Genomic DNA, 19,298 nt, shown 5'->3' with positions numbered 1-19,298 from the left:
TGATCAAATGACTTTTGAGCGATTGTCATCTTGGCCTTGTGGTCAACCCTCTACTGGCCTCTTTTAAGCACAGGGACATATCACTGATTCAATTCAGTTACATACTTAATGTCAAACATTGACAAAGGAAAACATCTGATGGCACTGTGGCTTAGTTGGTCAAAGTGCCTGTCTAGTAAACAGGAGATCCTGGGTTCAAATCCCAACAGTGCCTTTATACAGACACTTGGATATAAAAGCTTTGGATTTTTCATGTTGGGAGCAGCACTTTTTATTACTTTTCACCTCAAAGCGCCTCTGCAAGACAAGGGTCAAACCAAGGAAGGCAACCCCTTCCACAGTACATTGAAAAGTGATTTGTTGTTACAGGTGGGTGTAACAGAGATCGACTTCACTGTGGATCCCTCTGATTGGAGGGGACACATTGATTTCATAACAAAAGCAGTTTTTTTAATGCGTCAAGTAACCACTCTTGGACTCAGACTATAGGGCATGTCGGATTGGGCCAGCGACTGGGAAAGCCTCACGAGCATGTCTCTGTGACGCTATCGGCCAGCGCGCTCGGCTGTTGACCGAGAGGTTGGTGGTTCGACCCCACCCAGGGACGAGCTTTGTGAGATAGGCATGGGGGACACTGTCATTAATGTTTATCCAACCATCAACTGGAATTTGTGATAGAGAATTCAGACCCCTCCCCCTTTTCCTTTTTTCAAACCTACTGTTCGGTGCCATGGGGGGTGTTCTATGTAAAATCCATTCTGTTTTTCCCTCCAAAAAGAACTTTAATTAGTCTTTCAAAAGGGGATACAGGCCTGAGTCCTTTGCTCAGAGCACATGGCCAGCCAGAATACAACAGAAACAAATGCTGTTCCTTCTCTGCTCCACCCAGCGGTAACATGATACTGATGTTTATCTAAAATAAATACAGAGGCTATATTTCACTGTTATGTATTTAGTTATAATTATGCTAGAAGTTACTAACGTAACATACCTGGGACAATTAAATGTTATAAATAATTTAATATAAATGCCTTGTGTGTGTAGTCATTGCTTTAGCTATCCGTTTAATATCTATGAAAGATCATGGTTAAAATTGTCATGGTTTGGTTTTGTTTCTGTGTTTCGTCTTGTTTTAGTTTTCATGTTTCCCTCAGTGTTCTGTTTGTTTGCCTTGTGTGTTTTAATGTTTCTAGTCTTGTATTGTATTAATTCTAGTCTTTAGTGTTTCCTGTTTTATTTGTATATCTGGTTTTGATGGTGTTGTCTGTGTTGGGTTTTACTTTGTACTTGTCCTCAGTTTTCTGGTCTTGTGTTTTGTGTTTCCCTCCTGTCTGATTACCCTGATTGTCCTCACCTGTCTCGTTAGTCTCACCTGTGTTCAATTAACCCTGTCTCTTAAGTCTGTCTTTTCCTCAGTTCTCCACTCGGTGTTTGAGACATTTTGGATCTAAGTTTTGAGTAAGTTTTTGTTTTCTCCATTTGTTAAATAAACATTTGGTTTTCTGCAATTGGGTCCTCGTTCCCTGTTTTCTTCCTCTGCCTGACCCAAGATGACCGCTACGTTGCTCCCCATCGACAAACTGTGTGAGTGAGTCATCATGTTCATATATATCTATGGTTCTACTACCCACAGTGCTGTACGAAATTGACCGTAAGACCTCACTTCATGTGCACTTCCAAAACAAGCAAGCATTGATTAATCAAATCATTTTTTAAGCTAGAATTAAAGGTACAACTGAAATCACACCTTTGAATGAACAACAAATTTCCCCCTCTATTTAAATTTTCCATATCATGTATGCGTTTTATTTTTAATTTGACTTTATACTGTATATTGTCTTGTATTTTTCAGTTTGGATATTTTTTAAGTAAGTTCTGATGTTCTGTATTGCCCTTTGTATTTTTGTTTCATAAATATTTTAATTTAGTTTTTGCAATTGAGTTTACCTTTTTTTTTGTTTGTTACCTAACCGTGACACAATAAGCTTGTAATAATACATTTTATTTGTAAGTGCTTTTACAGGAGCTCAAAGGCACTTTACATGTAAAAATCACAGTGTACAGTTAAAAACACCCTGTGGAGCTGCAGAGGTATAGGTGATAATTCATAGTGCTTTGCTAACCAGCCTTCAAATTTCTGCACAGACCTACTTTGAATTGATTTTAAGGTGAAGTAGAAAATGTCATTTTGGCTGAAATCTTAATCTTTCAAACATTGTTTCCTGGCATTTCTTGATATTGTGGTCACCGGGAGGCTTTCAGGACAAACTAATACCCTGAAATATTTCAGGCTAGATATTTCCTTGTGAGTTTGTAGCAAATTGCTGTGCTTCTCATTGACGTCAAAGCTGCAGTAGGCCTATTAAACATCATATATGGATAAAGATGAAACTTTATTCATGCTGTAGGAAATTTGGATGCAAAGATTACGGCAAAAATATACAAAGCACTGACTGTCAAATTACCACACCTATGAGCCAGTCAGTAAAAACACAGCCCAACACATGATTGTTTATACTGTAGTTTTCGTTCCGATTGCTTAAGCACGATTTTGAAACCTGGTCCCGTTTTCTCAAAACGACACAACTAGTACAAAAAACCCCCACCCAAATAGCAGAACACCTCAGACCCTTTGCTGAATTAAATGCGCTTGTCAAAAATGTACATCAATTTATTAAAATGTATATTTGTCTGTAAATGTATTGTTTTTGCACTTAGGTTATTTTTCTTGAAAATGGTTTTCTTTGGCAGCCGTAGCTACCAGTCATTTACCTTGTTTGTTTTGTTTTTTTAAACAATTTTGCAATTGCCCCCAAATTTGGCATGGTATTAAAAACAATTCACATAAGAACATTGATACAGCACATACAGTGTTAAGTTGTTAAATAAATATTGCTCATTGGAATGAGCATAAAAAAGCACAATATTACATATTCAAAGATCCATGTCACATTGTAGCAGGCAGAATACAGGGAGGAGGACCCAAATGCAGAAAATAATTTATTTAAACTAAAAAAGCAAAAACTTACTCGAAACAAAATCCAAAAACGAGGAGCAGGGAGTATCCAAACAAGCAGCACAAGAGACAAACGACATAAGACAATGATCCGACAAGAGACTCAGGGAAAACACGGAGACAAAATAGACATGGGGTAATCAGACGCAGGTGAGACTAACGAGACAGGTGAGGACAATCAGGGTAATCAGACAGGAGGGAAACACAAGGAACACAGAACACAAGTACAAAGTAAAACTCAACACTGACAACACAACCAAAACCAGATATACAAAATAAAACAGGAAACACCAAAGACCAGACAGGAAATAAACTAACAGGCAACATAGGAGGACACAGGGAAACACACTCAAGACTAAAGTAAACACAAGACTATGAAACATTAAAGCACACAAGGGAAACAATCAACACTAGGAAACAAATAACACTAAGGACAGAATGAAAACTAAAACAAGATGAAACAGAACCAAACCATGACAATTTAAGTACAGCAATATCAGATATATAACCAATTTTGCACAGTCGCACCAAACCTAAAAATCTTTTTACTGTTCATTGAAAAGTGATGGCCAGTTAAGATTAATTATCTAATCTGACGTGTTTAATTTCTCCATTAGAAGAAATTATAGATTTTCTCTATGAAACCATGTCCACCACAATGTGTACAGGAAGTGTGTCCCATTATTATCCACCATCTCTAATGGGCTTTCTTATGTGCCTTACAGCTTGTTCTCCATTTTGGTGACACCACTGTCCACAAATTGATCCCCTGAAAACAGGAATGCAATTACAACCACATCATTTTTCCATTTGACAGCCTTGTTCATGTCCATAGTGAATTGGATTTTAATGGGATAATTCTTTTTTCTACAAATGGGCCTATATTGGACTGTCTCCCTTTTTTAAAATGAACTGAAATATATTTAGGCTATTTCACATATTTTATATAAAAAGTAAAGGTTTAGAGGGGCAATTTTCAAACAAATGTAGACCTGTAAGATTTTCGTCTTACACTATATGTGAAGCCTAGATATTACAGTTTTTCTCGATTGTTTACACACATTTTCTTAAAGCATGCCTCATATTCTCAGAATTCCAAACACAAATCCAAAATAACACAAATTGGGCAAAACCCCTCAATTCTCCTGCAAAATTAAACTTCATATTCAAAAACAAATAATTTCTTCTCAAAATAGTCTTTTGTTCTCAAATGGCACAATCAAACCATCATATGATTAGACATTTATACAAACCAGTTGAACACTAATGTGCCCAATGTAAAATACTATAATGAATGGAAAACACTTCTTCTCCATTTATCATAATGGCTTAGGCCTTTTTTGTTCAGTGTTACATTTACTACAGACAGTACATACAGGAGTATAAAATATTTGAGAATATTGTTTTTATACTCCGAACACAAATATATTTTATTTTTCCCACAAAAAAATACATTGTACATCCCAACCAACACAAACTTGCATATACAAAACAAAATAACTTGATGTATACAATTACAGTATGCTATGCTGCATCCTGTCTTCTATTTCTGTCAGGCTACAGCACCTAATCCACATCGCAAGCAATGTTTTCCCTGGCCAAGCAGTGGGGGAAATATCACCTAGCATGGCGAATCCAGCCATGAAAAGCATCAGCTGTTATATCCCCACATGCCTCTTCCATAGCTTGGAGAAGGGGTATATATGTTTGGGGATTTCTGTCATACACTTTCCATCTGCAGGCAGAAAAAAAAAAACCTCAATAGGATTGAGGAATGGAAAATATGGAGGGAGATAAACCACTAAAGCATGGGTGGGCAGTGTTACAGTTACAAACCAGAGCAGCCCAGTGGAAACTTAGATTGTCCTTCAGATTCCTCAGATTGTGTCTCCGCAACACAAAGTCCAGTGTTGATAAACTTAATCTGTCAATATTTGGAAAAATTTCATTGTTTTCTATGATTTTTGTTTGTATTTGCCTTAATGTTATGGCGTTATTTTCTAGGACCATGTTCATTATTTCAGTCTCCTATTCAGGAGACAGAAGACGTTCCAGACCACCTTGAGCTGGTAGTCTTTCAGTTCTGCCAAAAAAAAAAAAAAAGTAAAATACTCTAAGGGTTTCTGTATTCCTACTGTGTAGGAATACATTTTCCAAATACTTGAAACATACTTTATTTTTACAGTCCTACAGATCAGTGCACCGGCAATACTGTACTACTGTGCTCATTGAGTATTGTATTGTATTGATATGCAGTACTCCAAGTTTCTAGAGAGTAGATTTCTTACCTATTCTCATTTCGAAAAGTCCAGATGAGGGATGAAACCGTGTGCCTGCTCAAATGCTGCTGTACTCTCTGCCCAGCCTTCCTCAATGTTAGACCATGGTTGACTACATGCCAACCAAAGTTGCTTAGATTTCATCAGAGATGACTGTCCCTGGCCGCCCTCGTCCTCATCCTCTTACTCTCACTCCTCTAGCTCTGGCTCTGCCTCTGTTTTCAATGTTGGCCTCCATTGCTCCAAAACAGAATAGCTCACCTGTTGCCCTTTTATACTGAAGTTCTGATTGCTAATTGTAAAACTACGTGACAGGTGTTTGCCCATGTGATGAATCTGTGTGCTTAGTGGGACAATTACATTTAGAATTTTGGATGACAGTGTGATCCTTGTGAAAACAAGATACTTTCTTCATGAAAATTGATGGTTGGTTCAGGGCGTTGGTGCATGAGTTACACTTTTTCACCATTTTGTCTCAAGTACCAGTAATTGTGTGTAAACAATTGAGAACAACTGTAAGTAAGTGGTCTATGGAAACTGGGCCTTGTAGTGCTACAGCCTGTCCTGCAGGGGGCAGCCATTTCCCTCATATGCTCAAAGCAGGCTTCTGCAGCCAACAGTAACAGGTGAAACATTGTGTTATGAATCCTTTAAAATTTCATTCTGATTAATACAGTGCATTAGTCTGTACAAAACACATTTAATAATGTAAGTAGACGTTACGTTGATCTAAATGTGTACTTTTCTTTCATAACTCAATTAAAATATTGTCAAATTGAAAATGTTCTTGTCGCCTCATGAAACATTGTCACGGCATTCCTCTATGATCATCTGGTATCTTATGACGAATGCAGACAGGATTCCTGTATTATAGGCTATTCCAAATGGCAAATTATTGTGTTCTTTATCAACAATTTTAAACCTATCTATATTATTTCCACTAGCCTATACAATTTCCAGAACTTAATTAAATTGCGGCATAGGCCTACTAAATTCTCAACATTGTAGGCTACCATACAATGTCCCCACTTGAGCATCACGTTTCAAAAACAATTTTTCTTTACGTCATTCCGACGCTGGTAGTGACGAGCTGCTCCACTATACTCCTCCTGTCTTACCTTTTCCTCACCACTCTTCTTCAACTCTCCCATCAGGAATACGGGGATGTGACACACACACGGACACACGCAAGGAGAACTTTACACGGCAATGAGCGTTTTATTTGGGATTATCCTACTTGTGAACAAACGTGGTAGCTCTCTAACTCTAAAATCGGAGGGAAAAGGGGTGGTTTAGTTTAGTGGGTGGGTGTGTTTTAGTTTTGTTTGTTTTGTTTTTTCTTTTTGAAGCACTGAAACAACTCAGCAGCCCTATCATTGTGTTTCCCATATGTCGCGAAAGCAGGTCGACCATGACTACAATCTCCGTAGTATGAGCAACCTGATGGGTGAGCGGTGGAAGAAAGTAAACGATGGAGGGGAGCGGAGTCTCATCAAGGCTCCGTCCAACGCCAGCATCAGCAGCCAGGGCGCCTCCGCCGCGGCTTCCACCGCCACTGCCTCCGCAGCACCTTCCTCCAACACCGGGGACCTAGAGAGGGCTGCCCGAAAGCAGTTCCAGCAAGATGTCACGCCCGGCTTCGTTTATGTCCTGGCTGCCTTCTCCGCCCTGGGGGGGTTCTTGTTCGGCTACGACACCGGGGTGATCTCTGGAGCGATTCTTCTGCTGAAGAGAGAGCTGGATCTGAGCGCCCTGTGGCAGGAGGTGCTCATATCAAGTACTGTGGCTGCAGCCGCCCTGTCAGCCCTGCTGGGTGGCTTCCTCAATGGGCTCTTCGGGCGCAGAGTGTGCATACTGTTGGCCAGTTTCTTCTTCACTGTCGGGGGTATCATCCTAAGCACCGCGCCTGGCAAGAAGGTGCTCTTAGCGGGGAGACTCGTCGTGGGAGTTGGACTTGGTAAGAAATGTTTTTCAAAAGCTTCCTTGACTCTGAGAACAAGCTTTTAAAAAAAAAATGTTTCAGCACTTGCATTAGCTTTTAAATATCAATTTAAGTAGCCATACATAACAGTGTCACTGTGGTAAAGACAAATAGCTCATTACTGGAAACCACTGAAATTAACTCACACCATTACATTACTAATGGTAATGGGAAAGTTGGCAGATATCTGCACTCTCAGTCCATCAGAAAGTTCAAAGGTCAGCATCAGACTAATAGGTCAAAGATCAAACCTCTCACCCATAGCAAATGTGTTTGGTTAACCGATATGCTTTGGTTACATCTCTACCCCTGCCTCAAGTCTGATACTTGCAATTACCTACAGTTTACAAGCAGTGTGCCCTTGCTTGTTCAGGCTGCCTACCAACAATTGTTACACAGCATGCTTCCTTTATTATTATCATCAGTAGAAATATTAGATTTATTCAGCCCGATGAAGTGATGAAGGAAAACCCATGGTGAATAGGAGACGCATTTTATCCCCAAAACAGGGAAGAAACATAAAGCTGCAAAGGACACTTTAAAGGTGACAAATGAAAAATCAACTTTTAGATATTGAACATCTATTTGGGTTACCTCTACTGACCCACAAAATGTGAAATAAACCCATCGAGTCCTTTGTTTGTGACCTGCATAAGTCTTATAACACAGAGAAAAATGCTCAGTTTCAAATTTACTCTCTCTGTGACATCACAGTATCAACAACAAAAAAAACCCTCCACCCTTGAACTCCACCACCAGCCTAGAGCAAAACTTTTGCGCAGGTCTGCCAGTTTTATTCTTGCTCGTGAAGGGGTGCCCTATTGGTAGGCTGTGTGTATGCCAGATGCAGGTAACCTTAGCCCCGTTTCCACCGAGCGGTCCGGCTCGGTTTGTCTCGGTACGGCGCGCATTTTGCAGCGTTTCCATAGACCGATAAATAACCGATCCGTAGCGTCCCACTTTTTGGGACCCTTCCGTTGGGGTGCCAAGAATGTTGAGCCGACCCGAAAAGGTAGAGCTAAACACTGCAGTCTGTTGACTGGTTGAAAGAGTTGTTACTTCCCATGTTACGTTGGCTGATTGTTTACATCTGGATTTCTCCTTGCCGCACACAGCCTTCTCTGAAACAATGCTTGATTGAGATTTTATTAAAAAAAAAAGAGTCACATGTCAGTGACAGTAGATGAACTGCTGGATGTCTTCCATTGTTGGTTTTGTTTGTGTAGCGTTTTTGTCCTTTTATTGAATTTATTAGTTATCGGTTAGCTGTTAGCTGCTATCATATGACGCTATTTATATAGCGGTTATCGCCATCCGGCTTACACGCCGCCTATACCAAATAGGGCACGGATGGCTGTGGAAACGCAAACGAGATTGGGTTTAATCGAACCAAACTGTACCGATCCGTACCAAACTGCTGTGTGGAAACGGGGCTCATATCAGCTAGTAAACAAAGACCAACGATGGAAGACATCCAGCAATTCATCTAATTTATCATTGGCATGTGGTCTGCATCTCCACATTAAACACTATAACATTGTTTCATGCTGCCATTTTCTTAAAAAACAAACAAACTTGAAAGTAATTTTCTCCAATTCGACCGGGTATTTAAACATGGCGGGTTGTGTTTGAAGTGACGATTCTTACAACCAATCAACGGACTGCAGTGTTTAGCTCCACCTTTTCGGGTTGGATCGATACTTGGCACCTCAACAGAAGGGTTGCAAAAAGTAGGACGGTATGGTCAATAATTTGGGGATCTTTCCTGGCTTTAGTCTTTGTAAACACCACAAAATGCATGCCGTACCGAGACGAACCGAACTGATCCACTTGGTGGAAACAGGGCTGAAGTGCCAAGTTGTTTTGATGTCTGAGCTAGTTTATCGTAATGGATGACACTTTGTTCTGCTTTCTCCCCTTCAGCACATATTTGCATATTTGGTTCTACTACTGCCTTCACAAGTATTTTCCACTCTCTGCTTTCTCCTCTCTTGAATCCTCACTCTTTTAAGCAGTTCCTTCCTCCGCTCCCTGCATGCTTTAACATGAGATGCTCCTTTCTGATCAGAACTCTGTGTACCCCCCAAATCATTTACACAGCCTTCGCTTCTGCTACTCATGACTCACATCCTCTGAGGACCTCCAGGCTGAGTGCCATGATGATGGCACACATTTGCTGCCTTCTTTGAGAGTAGTAAGAGCTTAGAACAGTGATACCTGGAGGAATTGCAAGCCATTTTCTCACCACTGTGATAAGAGGGGAAGCATGGCTCTTAAATAAGAGTTTTCTGTTTTTGCAGCCTTAAATGGATTTGGAGATAAATGCAGTCATTTGGTTTCCTGTTGTGTGATTAACAAATTTGCCATGCTAAAATCAGCACGTATATTTAGCTGGCTTCCTGGATGTGCTGCTGCTGAAGGCCAGGAGGTGTGAGGCTATCACTGCTTGATAAATGGCTGGTAAAAACAGAGTGATTGAAAGAGAAATTCAGACTCCACACAGCTTCTGTGTACATCTACTTAGCAGGATTCCCAGAATAGTTTTTTTTATCAAAAGCTGAATCAATACTAAATGTCTCTCCTAGCTATAAAATAAATAAAAACCAAGAATGTTTGGAAGTGCTTTTTTTTTTATTTTTATAAAACTCCCCTTCTCTTATGAAAACCAGACGATGGAAAACATGTGGGATTTTTTCATTTGAAGGGAATACAGCTTGGACTATTTTTGGAAATGTCTGTTCACACAGGACAAAGCTCTTAAACAAATTCTGTGTAAAGATTACAACTCTGGTTGCTCGCTTTCCTTTTCACCACTTCCACTTCTTTACAAAGACACTCACTGTCGAAAATAAGAGATAACACAAACTGCTATAATTTTTTTCTGATGAAAGTTAATTTACTTTAATTTTGAGTAGTTGACAACTATATTTGTCTGAATATTTCAAATAACCAAAACTGAAGAGCTGGCTGTCTCTTCAACCCTCACCAACATGTCTTCTTTTACTTTTCATCCACTTTTTGCAGTGTTTGAGTCACCTTAATGAAACCATATCAGTTTAAAAGTCACAGTTGGGTAATATTCGGAAAGGAGACTTTTGAAAGTCCTCTGTGGCAGACCTAGATTGGGTTGTATATATTGCCATGAGTGATTGCCTTGTTGCTCCACTCAGATATTGGTTGTATGACTAGACGGAGATGTTTGAACTGTGATGGTTCAGGACAAATACAAATAGCCTTCTATTAAAGGTTATTATTATTAAGGTTGTTTTCTTTATGGCTGTTAAAGAACTGACAAATTAACATCAGCTTTATATAGACTCCTTATATACTGTTGAGTCAACTTGTACAACGTTAAAAAAACCCCAAGAACATTCAATTTAGATCGTTGGGTTCACAATTTGATTCAGAATCTATTGATTGAAAACGATTTTGGATTCATGATTCAAAGCCTATTTTGAATTAGAACATATTTCAGGAACTCCTCAAGTCATCTGTTAGACTTGAATTTCTAGTTGCTCCATTCGGCATTCTCCTGAGTGAAAGAGCTTAGCACTTAGCTTTGCAGGGAGTGATTGATTAGCTCCAAAATAAATGAAGATTTTTCCAAGTTATGAATCCACAACATGTGTTCGTAGTGTTTTTAATTTAAATAAAAATCTCACCCTGTTTCTTTGAAATTGAGAATTAAGAATCTTTCCTGTAAGTAATTTAAAAAAAAAAAATCTTGCATGCAGTTAAACACTTTGTCTGACCAAGAACCTGTGGCAGCAGGTTTAAGTATTAAAGATAACTTTAAGATCTTAAAAAAAACCATTTCGTTGATTTGTCTCATAACATTTAAAGGTTTTTAAGTTGACACAAATGCAAGTGGGGGGACATAGCAAAAGATATGAGGGATGTTTATTGTAAAAGAAGCAATGGGTACTGGTGGACTTGAGGCTGAAGTCAGGGAGTCATGAGGCTGGTGGATTCTGCTTAAGCTCGAAGGAGAGGTTGGGTGGTGAGACGCTCAAACTCGTTAGTGGGAAGCACTCTGAATAAAAAGAAGACAGAGTATGAGCAACAGAAAAAAAAATCTAAAGCACAGTAGTTTTAAGTAAGCCGAAACCCTTGAAAAACTTGTCTACCACAGTGTTGGCGGAAATGATTTGGCATTTTTGGATAGTTGAAACGGGGTATAATGGAGCATTCATTTGGTGTTGTACACAAGAAAAACAAGTTTCTTAGTTGTAAAATGCACATAAACTCCTGCTCAAGTTGTAACAACAACTTGTGAAAACGTGTTAATGTTGAGATACTTTTTATGAATTCACGTATTGCATATCAACTTTTATCTGAAACATAACTCGTAACAAGAGACTTTCACACATCATCTTCGGAGCATCCACAAGGATTGTTGCTGAAAACATTCTGACTTTTCTGAACTGAAATCGCGTGAACACACTTAGAAAAACTTAGACCATCTTAGAAGTACCGTAAATTCCGGACTATAAGCCGCTACTTTTTTCTCACACTTCGAGCACTGCGGCTTCTACTCCGGTGCGGCTAATGCATGGATTTTTTATGGGGGACAATGAGCTTCTGCCGCAAAAACATTTGACTTCGTCACGTCGGATCTTAATATCAGTCATTTTGCGCTTCATGCACGCACCCTCATGATGGAAAACACACGGAGAAATACATATGATGTAGCTTTCAAGTTAAAGGCGATTGACCTGGCTGTCAAAGAAGCTAACAGAGCTGCTGCACGTTAAGATGACACTGACAGCGACAACAGAGACTGAGGAAGTGAGTAATGAAGTCATTCTGAGGCAGTGAATGGATGGACTTTTTCTTGTGAAATATATTACGGTCATCTTTTTCATCAGCCGTGTTACAGACACCGTCGGCTAGGCTTCGTATTGTAACAGTTCATGTTGTAAAGTCAGTAGTTGATAATGTGTTCATAATTCCGATTATGTGGAGAGTCAGTGAATGCACCAGCGCGAACGTGTTGAGTGGCTGTATGAGAGAACGCTGGGGGAGAGAGTTGGATTGTTACGGCAAGTTATGTGTTGCTCTCTGCTGTAAACGGCGTGGTCACGGCCGACAGTGATCGGGTTAAGTAAAAGTTATTGTTTGAACGCTCTCGTCGTCCTTTAACGTCCGTACGGACGCTACAGTATTTGCGGATGTTACCGGTAGCCTACGTCTGTGTAAATAGCTCTTGTTATAGCGTGGACACCTGCGGCTTATAATCAAGTGCGGCTTATATATGTACAAATACATTGATTTACTTATTTTTAGCCGGTGCGGCTTATATCCAGGTGCGCTCAATAGTACGGAATTTACGGTATATATACTGGAAAAGTGATGACGTATTTTTGTAGACCAACCCGGAAGTAACTTCGTCATGGGTTCTAACGAGAATTTTCCTCTTTTTTTTTGCGTTACGCTTAATCGATCTAATCAGTGGTCTGGACAAGCTATCAAAACTGTAGCTTAACTAGTTGTTGATGAAGCTAATATTTGCAAGAGCACTGAAAAACGTGACTAAAGGCTCTAAGGCGGGCTGCTGAGTGTTAGCGTCGTGATGACATTAAATGTCCTGACAACCACTGTAGTCTCATTTGGCCATTTGACTGCCATTTTAAGGAAGCGTATAAACGTTAAAATTCAAAAGTGGGGGGTCTTAGCTAATCTAGTTCATCTCGTCGAATAAAACGTCAACACCTCTTAAAACCAATTTAATATCCCCATCGACTTTTAGAGTTTAGAACCCATGGCGCTAAAATGCTAACTCACTTTCGGGTTTTAGGACTCATTCCTCTGGCCCTCTATATGCAGCAGCAGGTCATTAGGGATGGCGATCAAGTGTGTGATGGCAGAGAGCTCAAGCACCCAATAAGCCACGCCTATCTTCTTTTTTTTTTTTTTTTGGCCTTTTTGCCTTTATTGATAGAGGACAGTGGATAGAGTCGGAAAGGGGGAGAGAGTGGGGAGAGACATGCGGGAAAGTGGCCACAGGCCGGACGCGAACCCGGGCCGCCCGCGCGAGGAGCAAGGCCTCGCAACATGGTACGCGCGCTGTCGCTGCCGCTGAGCTATCGGCGCCCCAGCCACGCCTATCTTCTGACAGAAAAAAAACAGTAGACCAAACCAAACGCACAATAGGAACACTACACAAAATAGAAAAGGGTTCAATCACTACAGATTGTCTCAATTGCTTTTGAAGTTAATCAGTAATCAGTTAAAGTGACATTTAAATTGACAGAAAATTATCACAATTATCAAAAGTGATCAGAATTATTTATTGTCAGAAATGTTAATGATCAGAAACTAATGCATCATTATTAATATAAGCATTTGTCAGAACCAGCAAAATCTCCTCACAGGAGATTTAATATGCATATTGCAACCGCAAGTTTTTTATAGACGTCATAGACCCTCTGTTGCTGTTTTAATTAAGAAGCAAGTCAACAAAATTATATAAACGCAGACAATCATAACAGTAGCGCAAGTCAAGTGCATGTTTGTTCTGAATCGACAACATTGAAAGAAAAACTGAAGTGAATCAATATTTGCAGAGAAACACAGGAAATTATATTTCCCAAAAGAACAAGTGAAGGAGGACAGATACTGCTGCAGCTCATTTGCAAACACTAGCTCCAATTGTTAATGAAGGAGAAATCCCCTGGGTCATTTAAGCTGTTACATTTAAAGAGCCATTTTCTTTATAAGCATCCCCTTCCCCTCCCCCCATCACAATATTTACACCTTTTCATCCATATTACACCAACATGTACAAGCAAGCTCTGAAACACATTCTAGCACAACAATTAGCCATCAAAGACACCAGGGCAACATTTTTCATCGCATGCAAGTATGCAAGTGTCTACCACCTGCACAATCAAATTAACATGACCACCGCTTCTTCTCCAGAGAGCCAGTTACTTGGCATTTCTGAACTGAACTCGCCTTAAAAGGTCATGGAAGCTGTTTGTCAAACCAGGAAAGGCCATAGCCAGGCTCTGCCTCTCTGTATTTCAATCCAAGAAGCCTGTGTCTGTGGTTTGTCTGCTCCTGGACAGTTATTGTTGATCTGACCTTTGCCTGAACACGGACACTGTTGTGAGATACATGCTGCTTTTTGTCTGAGCAAACAGACAGTATTAGACCAGAGCTGACAAGGAGTTTCAACTTAATTTTTTTTTTTTTTTTTTAAATTAAGAGGTTTCATGCTGCACTAGATATTTGAAGGAAGATGGTTCAGTTTTGGAAGGAGAGCTCTACTCTTGTCAGCTCTTTTTGACATGTGACTTTTCATGATGACGTGATGACGATTCTGCACCTAGCTTATCTGAAAAAAATCAGTCAAACCTATTTACACACTGATGGCAGAAGCTGCTATGTAAAGTGACTATCAGGAGCAACTAATCCGTTCATACGCTTAACACAAAGCAGAGGGAGAGACTTATAGTATCTGACATGTGGCTTGCGAAGCTGGGGATCGAACCCCAGAGACAATATGAACTGAGTCACAACCACCCCAAAATCTGTGATTGGCTAATCCAAAAAAAGAGTGGGATGAAAAAAAAACTGAGGGTTAAATAGACCAAGAAAAAAAAGCCTTCAACTCATTTTTAAGATGTCTGAGACAGCAAAATGTGGGGAGAGAAAGTGGGTAAAGACATTCATGAAGTGACATGACCGGTAGTCGAACCTGTCACCGCTGCGATGAGGACTGTAGCCTCTGTAGACAGTGCACTTGCGCTAACCTTCTATTACACAACTACAAGCTTACAATTATCCTCAAAGATTGCGTTTCATCAGGTTTTTCCGACAGTTAAAAAAAATAAATCTTTGAAAGCAATAGATGAAGGCTCTGCTTTAAAAATAGTGCAGTTAATTACACTGTGATAACATTTAATTGTACCTGGAGGCTGCATGATTAACAAGTTGGTTTATATAATTAAGCCACATTTTCTTACTATCAGGGTAGAAGACAAGTAAAGACTCAATGAGGCGTTTATTTTTGTGCATGTTTTTTGTTTTAATGTGAAGGTCACATCTCTTTAAGTGATCAAGAAATGTTGGACTTATCTCCATAGTTACCTCATGAAGACCACCAAACTGAAGTCCCATTGTATATTATTTAAAAATGTACCTTTTACCAAATGAACCTCAGTTTGCAAAATCTACTGTGAAATAATCTCGGAGAAAGTTGAGAAGAACCGACAATAGGATGTTTGTGGCTTTCCTCTATGAGCCACAATATAGTGAAGAGTGGTTCAGGCTGATAAAGGAACAGGAGGTGGCTGCTACCTGTCAACGGCGGTGAGGACGAGGAGCTGTCTTGAGCTGGTAATATCTGCGCTCTCACTGTTTGCCTATGGACACAGACGTAGTGTCCGTTTACTGCCAGAAATTTCTAAGATGCCAATTCCTTTTGGAAGAAATCTTGGAAGCAGTTGTGGAAACGGCTGTAAAGACTGTAAATATAGATTATATTTTTTTTTTAAAAAGACTGTAAATATAGCACACTAGCTTCAGTGGGAGGCGCCTGCAGTGCTGTGCATTCTGGGAGATGTCTATCAGCCACGTGAACCAAAAAGACACTTTCTACCTTTTTCTCAGTCAAGAAGGCACTGACATCAAAATGTATTTCACATTTGGACTTCACATCTGACCCAATTTTAATACTTCATGTTTCAACGGGTGAAGTATCCTGTTAATCTCATCAGAATGGGGACAAATGTCCTTCTTTTGTTATTGAGGCTAATCACTTCTCACTTCACCTCCCATTCAGAAATAATCCATGGCTTTATCTTGTCCTCACTCGCATTCGCACCCTACAAATTTCAAGGGTCCTTCATTAGCCACTAATTAGCCTCCTCCATCACAACCATCTACTTAAAACCGCAAAATGTTTGGCCTGTTCCTTTACTTCCTCGCAGAGACGGAGGGTTCACGTGAAGTATCTCTCACTTACTCTGATTGAGTTAGTCAGTCCCGAGCTTTGTATAACGTGCTTTGAGAATGTCTTCACAAGAACAGACACACCCCTTTGTTTAAGTGGGCAGTGCTGCTTTGAGGCTGAGCAGACGATGACTTTAGAGTGCGTGTGTGTGTGAATGTGTGTTTGTGTGATGACGCTCGAGCTGAGAGCTGTCCCTGGTGCTTAAAGGAGAGCTCATTAACAGGAAAAGGAAAATACTGCAACTGAGTTTGGGAGGGAATCCCATTAAAGCAATTTAAAGCAGTTTGTTGAAGTTGTGTAGTTTTTTTTTTTTTTTCAGTCCAGCTTCAGCTCCATGTTATTCAAGAGAAATATAAAAGCTAGTGATAGCTTCTGTTGCATCGACATACAGAGTTCAAGAGTGTACGGCTGCAGCCTGGAAAATTCAGGTTCTCTTTAAGTCTTTGCAATATTAATGAACATTTTAAACATTCCAATGGAAAGTTGTATTGATTTTAAAAAGTAAATTAAAACATCTTTACTTAATTAATTTTAGTTTTGAAAACAGATTTTACACTGTGCTTCGAATCCCACTGAAAGTAAAGTAATAACTTCAAGATGTTGTTGGTAATTTGTAATTGTGCTCGCCACTTGACAAGATTTGTGAATGAGATTTGGATAAACTATGTAAATTTTGGCAGGCGGTAGGCTGCATCATATGCTTTCAGAAGTCAAGAATTAATTTAAAGGCTTGTGTTTTATCTGACAGGGTTCAAACTGACACTAGCCCCTTTGATTCATTATTTTTACTGACCTCTTGGCTTAGGATCTACTCCTGCAAGGTTTTTTTTTGACTAAACTAGTTTTAAGATATCACAGGAGAGTCAAGCTATGGTTATAACATGATTAGCCCATTAAACATGGACTCTGGTCTTTGTCCTATACAACCGTCAGAGAAGAATTGATTTAGGTTGAGATACAAGTACAGAATATAGTATACCCTCTTTAGGCTACAGTTACTGTTGGATTTTTTACTGGTTAACTTTGCAAAATGTGTTATTTGTCAAACTGTGACAACAGATAACTTTAAAGCTCTGTACTTTTCATTCATTCTGTGTTTTTAAATCCAAATGCAATGCATGCTTTCCATTTAATTTTTGATATACAATCACATCTGAAGGCAGATTACATCAGGATTTTTGCTATGTTAAGCTATTTATTTGGGGCGGCAGTAGCTCAGTCTGTAGGGACTTGGGTTGGGAACCGGAGGGTCGCCGGTTCAAGTCCCGGCACGGACCAAGTCCGGAAACTGGTCTGGTAGCTGGAGAGGTGCCAGTCCATTTCCTGAGCACTGCCGAGGTGCCCCTCGGCAAAACTGCTCTGGAGCACTCGCTGTGGGCAGCCCCCTCACTCTGAGACCTCTCCATTAATGCATGTCACTAGAACCCTGTTTGTGCATGAGTGTGTATCTCGGCCTATGTGTGTGTTAGACAGAGTGTAAACCGAATTTCCCCTCGTGGGATTAATAAAGTGTAAATTATTATTATTATTATACTGTCCACCATCTGGGTCAACGCACGGAAACTGTTAAGCAAAGTGCAGAATGCCTGGACGAGCTTGGATCATGAGTGAATCCGTCTCAAACCTTATTATCTAGGTGTGTTGGTTGAGCAATTCAACATTGTAGGAGTTCAGTCCTACTAACAAGTTTGCATGCTTTTTTTTAAAGTCCATGTATTAATCAGAACAATTTCTTCTTCTTCTTCTTCTTCTAAATCTCTTCTAGTAAACATACTGACTGACTGAAACTAACTCTAGAATTTCTACCAAAAACAGTTCAAGGCAGGGTTGGTAATTTTCCACAGATACACTTTTTAAGACTCCATTTAAAATAGTTTTTAGGTCCTGATGGAAATTAATAATTAATTTGCTCTAACACCCCCCCCCCCCACAAAAAAAAAAAAAGAAAATCCCTCATCTGTAGCAGATGTAAACTTCAAACAATGTCTGCACTCAGTACGGATTTAGGAACCAATCATGCCTCCCAGTCTCCCTGCTTTTGTACCCAATGCATGCACTCTAAGCATTAGCTGAAATGTGGACCTTCTGGACCAAATGGTGCTAGTATGTAAATGAGGGGTGTGGCTTTTGAGGAGAGGAGGTGGGTAAAGACAGAACACGACGGGAATGATACTTTAAAAAAAAAAAAAATTGCTTTTACAATTTTCCAACCCTGCCTTTAATGTAAAGTTCGATAGATTGATGCAACCTAAAGTGTTTTGCATCTTTACTGGCGTGCATGTGCGACCTTGAAAGGGCTTAGGCACAATTTTCCCATCACCACCTGCAGCCAGATTTGAAATGGGAATAAACCAAACAGTCTCTCATCTTCTCCACATTCTACTGTTCAAACTACGTGCAAGCTTAACCATCTGCCCTAATGTTTGAGGCAATGACTACATTGTTTGTCTGTCGTTGAGATGTACTATTACTGTGTTGTGTAATATGTCCTGTTGCCTGAGTATTTCTGTTGCAAAATATAGCCCACTGTACTGAAACAACCTCACCAGCGTGTTTATCTGTGTAGATATTTCACATATTTGTAATGTCTCACTTGTAGACATATGGGGCTTCTCTGGTAGCAGGTTTGGTTTGGACAGAGACAAGCTGCTTACACATATGGCTAAGAGGGATACAAGTGGAGTATGGTTGGAAATGAGCTACATGTATAGAAGATGACATGAAGAGGTCTGTCTGTATGGAGTGAATACAAATAGAGACATTAAGACACTGAAGGATCTGTTTTGTTGTGGTTAAGTGTGCTGTGATCTGGGCGTATGTCCATCTTCGCCTGTGCCTCTGCATAATGCTATCTTACATGCAAACACGAAGCAGCTAAAACAGATTTCATGGCTTTTAATGTTTGCTGTCTATGTTCTTCTCTTTCAGGCTATTAAAATGACCTTTCATCTTTTATGTCATGATAAAGCTCTTTACAAACAAGCCATATCTAGCTGCTCTCAAAGATACAGTGTAATATGTAAACCACTCTACCTCTGGCCTGGTTATATTTCTTAAACTATT

At 39.8% G+C, this 19,298-nt stretch overlaps 1 protein-coding gene and 1 long non-coding RNA gene across 2 annotated transcripts in view; one reads left to right on the top strand and one right to left on the bottom strand.

Moving 5' to 3' along the window:
• Positions 1–1,463: 1,463 nt before the first annotated feature.
• On the bottom strand, positions 1,464–6,797 carry LOC306817728. Its single transcript, XR_013778059.1, has 2 exons — positions 6,715–6,797; positions 1,464–1,580 (listed from the first exon to the last, which is right to left on the bottom strand). It is a non-coding gene; the product is annotated as an uncharacterized lncRNA (long non-coding RNA).
• The window catches only part of slc2a13a (solute carrier family 2 member 13a), a gene marked incomplete at its 5' end in the record, with an annotated part of 73,523 nt that continues 60,909 nt past the window's right edge, over positions 6,685–19,298 (top strand). The window contains one exon of the mRNA XM_079334838.1: positions 6,685–7,252. Coding sequence (XP_079190964.1) covers positions 6,685–7,252 — 568 coding nt within the window. The remainder of the gene's footprint in view (positions 7,253–19,298) is intronic.

Source organism: Symphodus melops, assembly GCF_947650265.1.
Source record: "Symphodus melops genome assembly, chromosome: 22".
NCBI lineage: Eukaryota > Metazoa > Chordata > Actinopteri > Labriformes > Labridae > Symphodus > Symphodus melops.
Note: the sequence above shows the minus strand (reverse complement) of the source record. Positions and strands in the feature narration are given on the sequence as shown.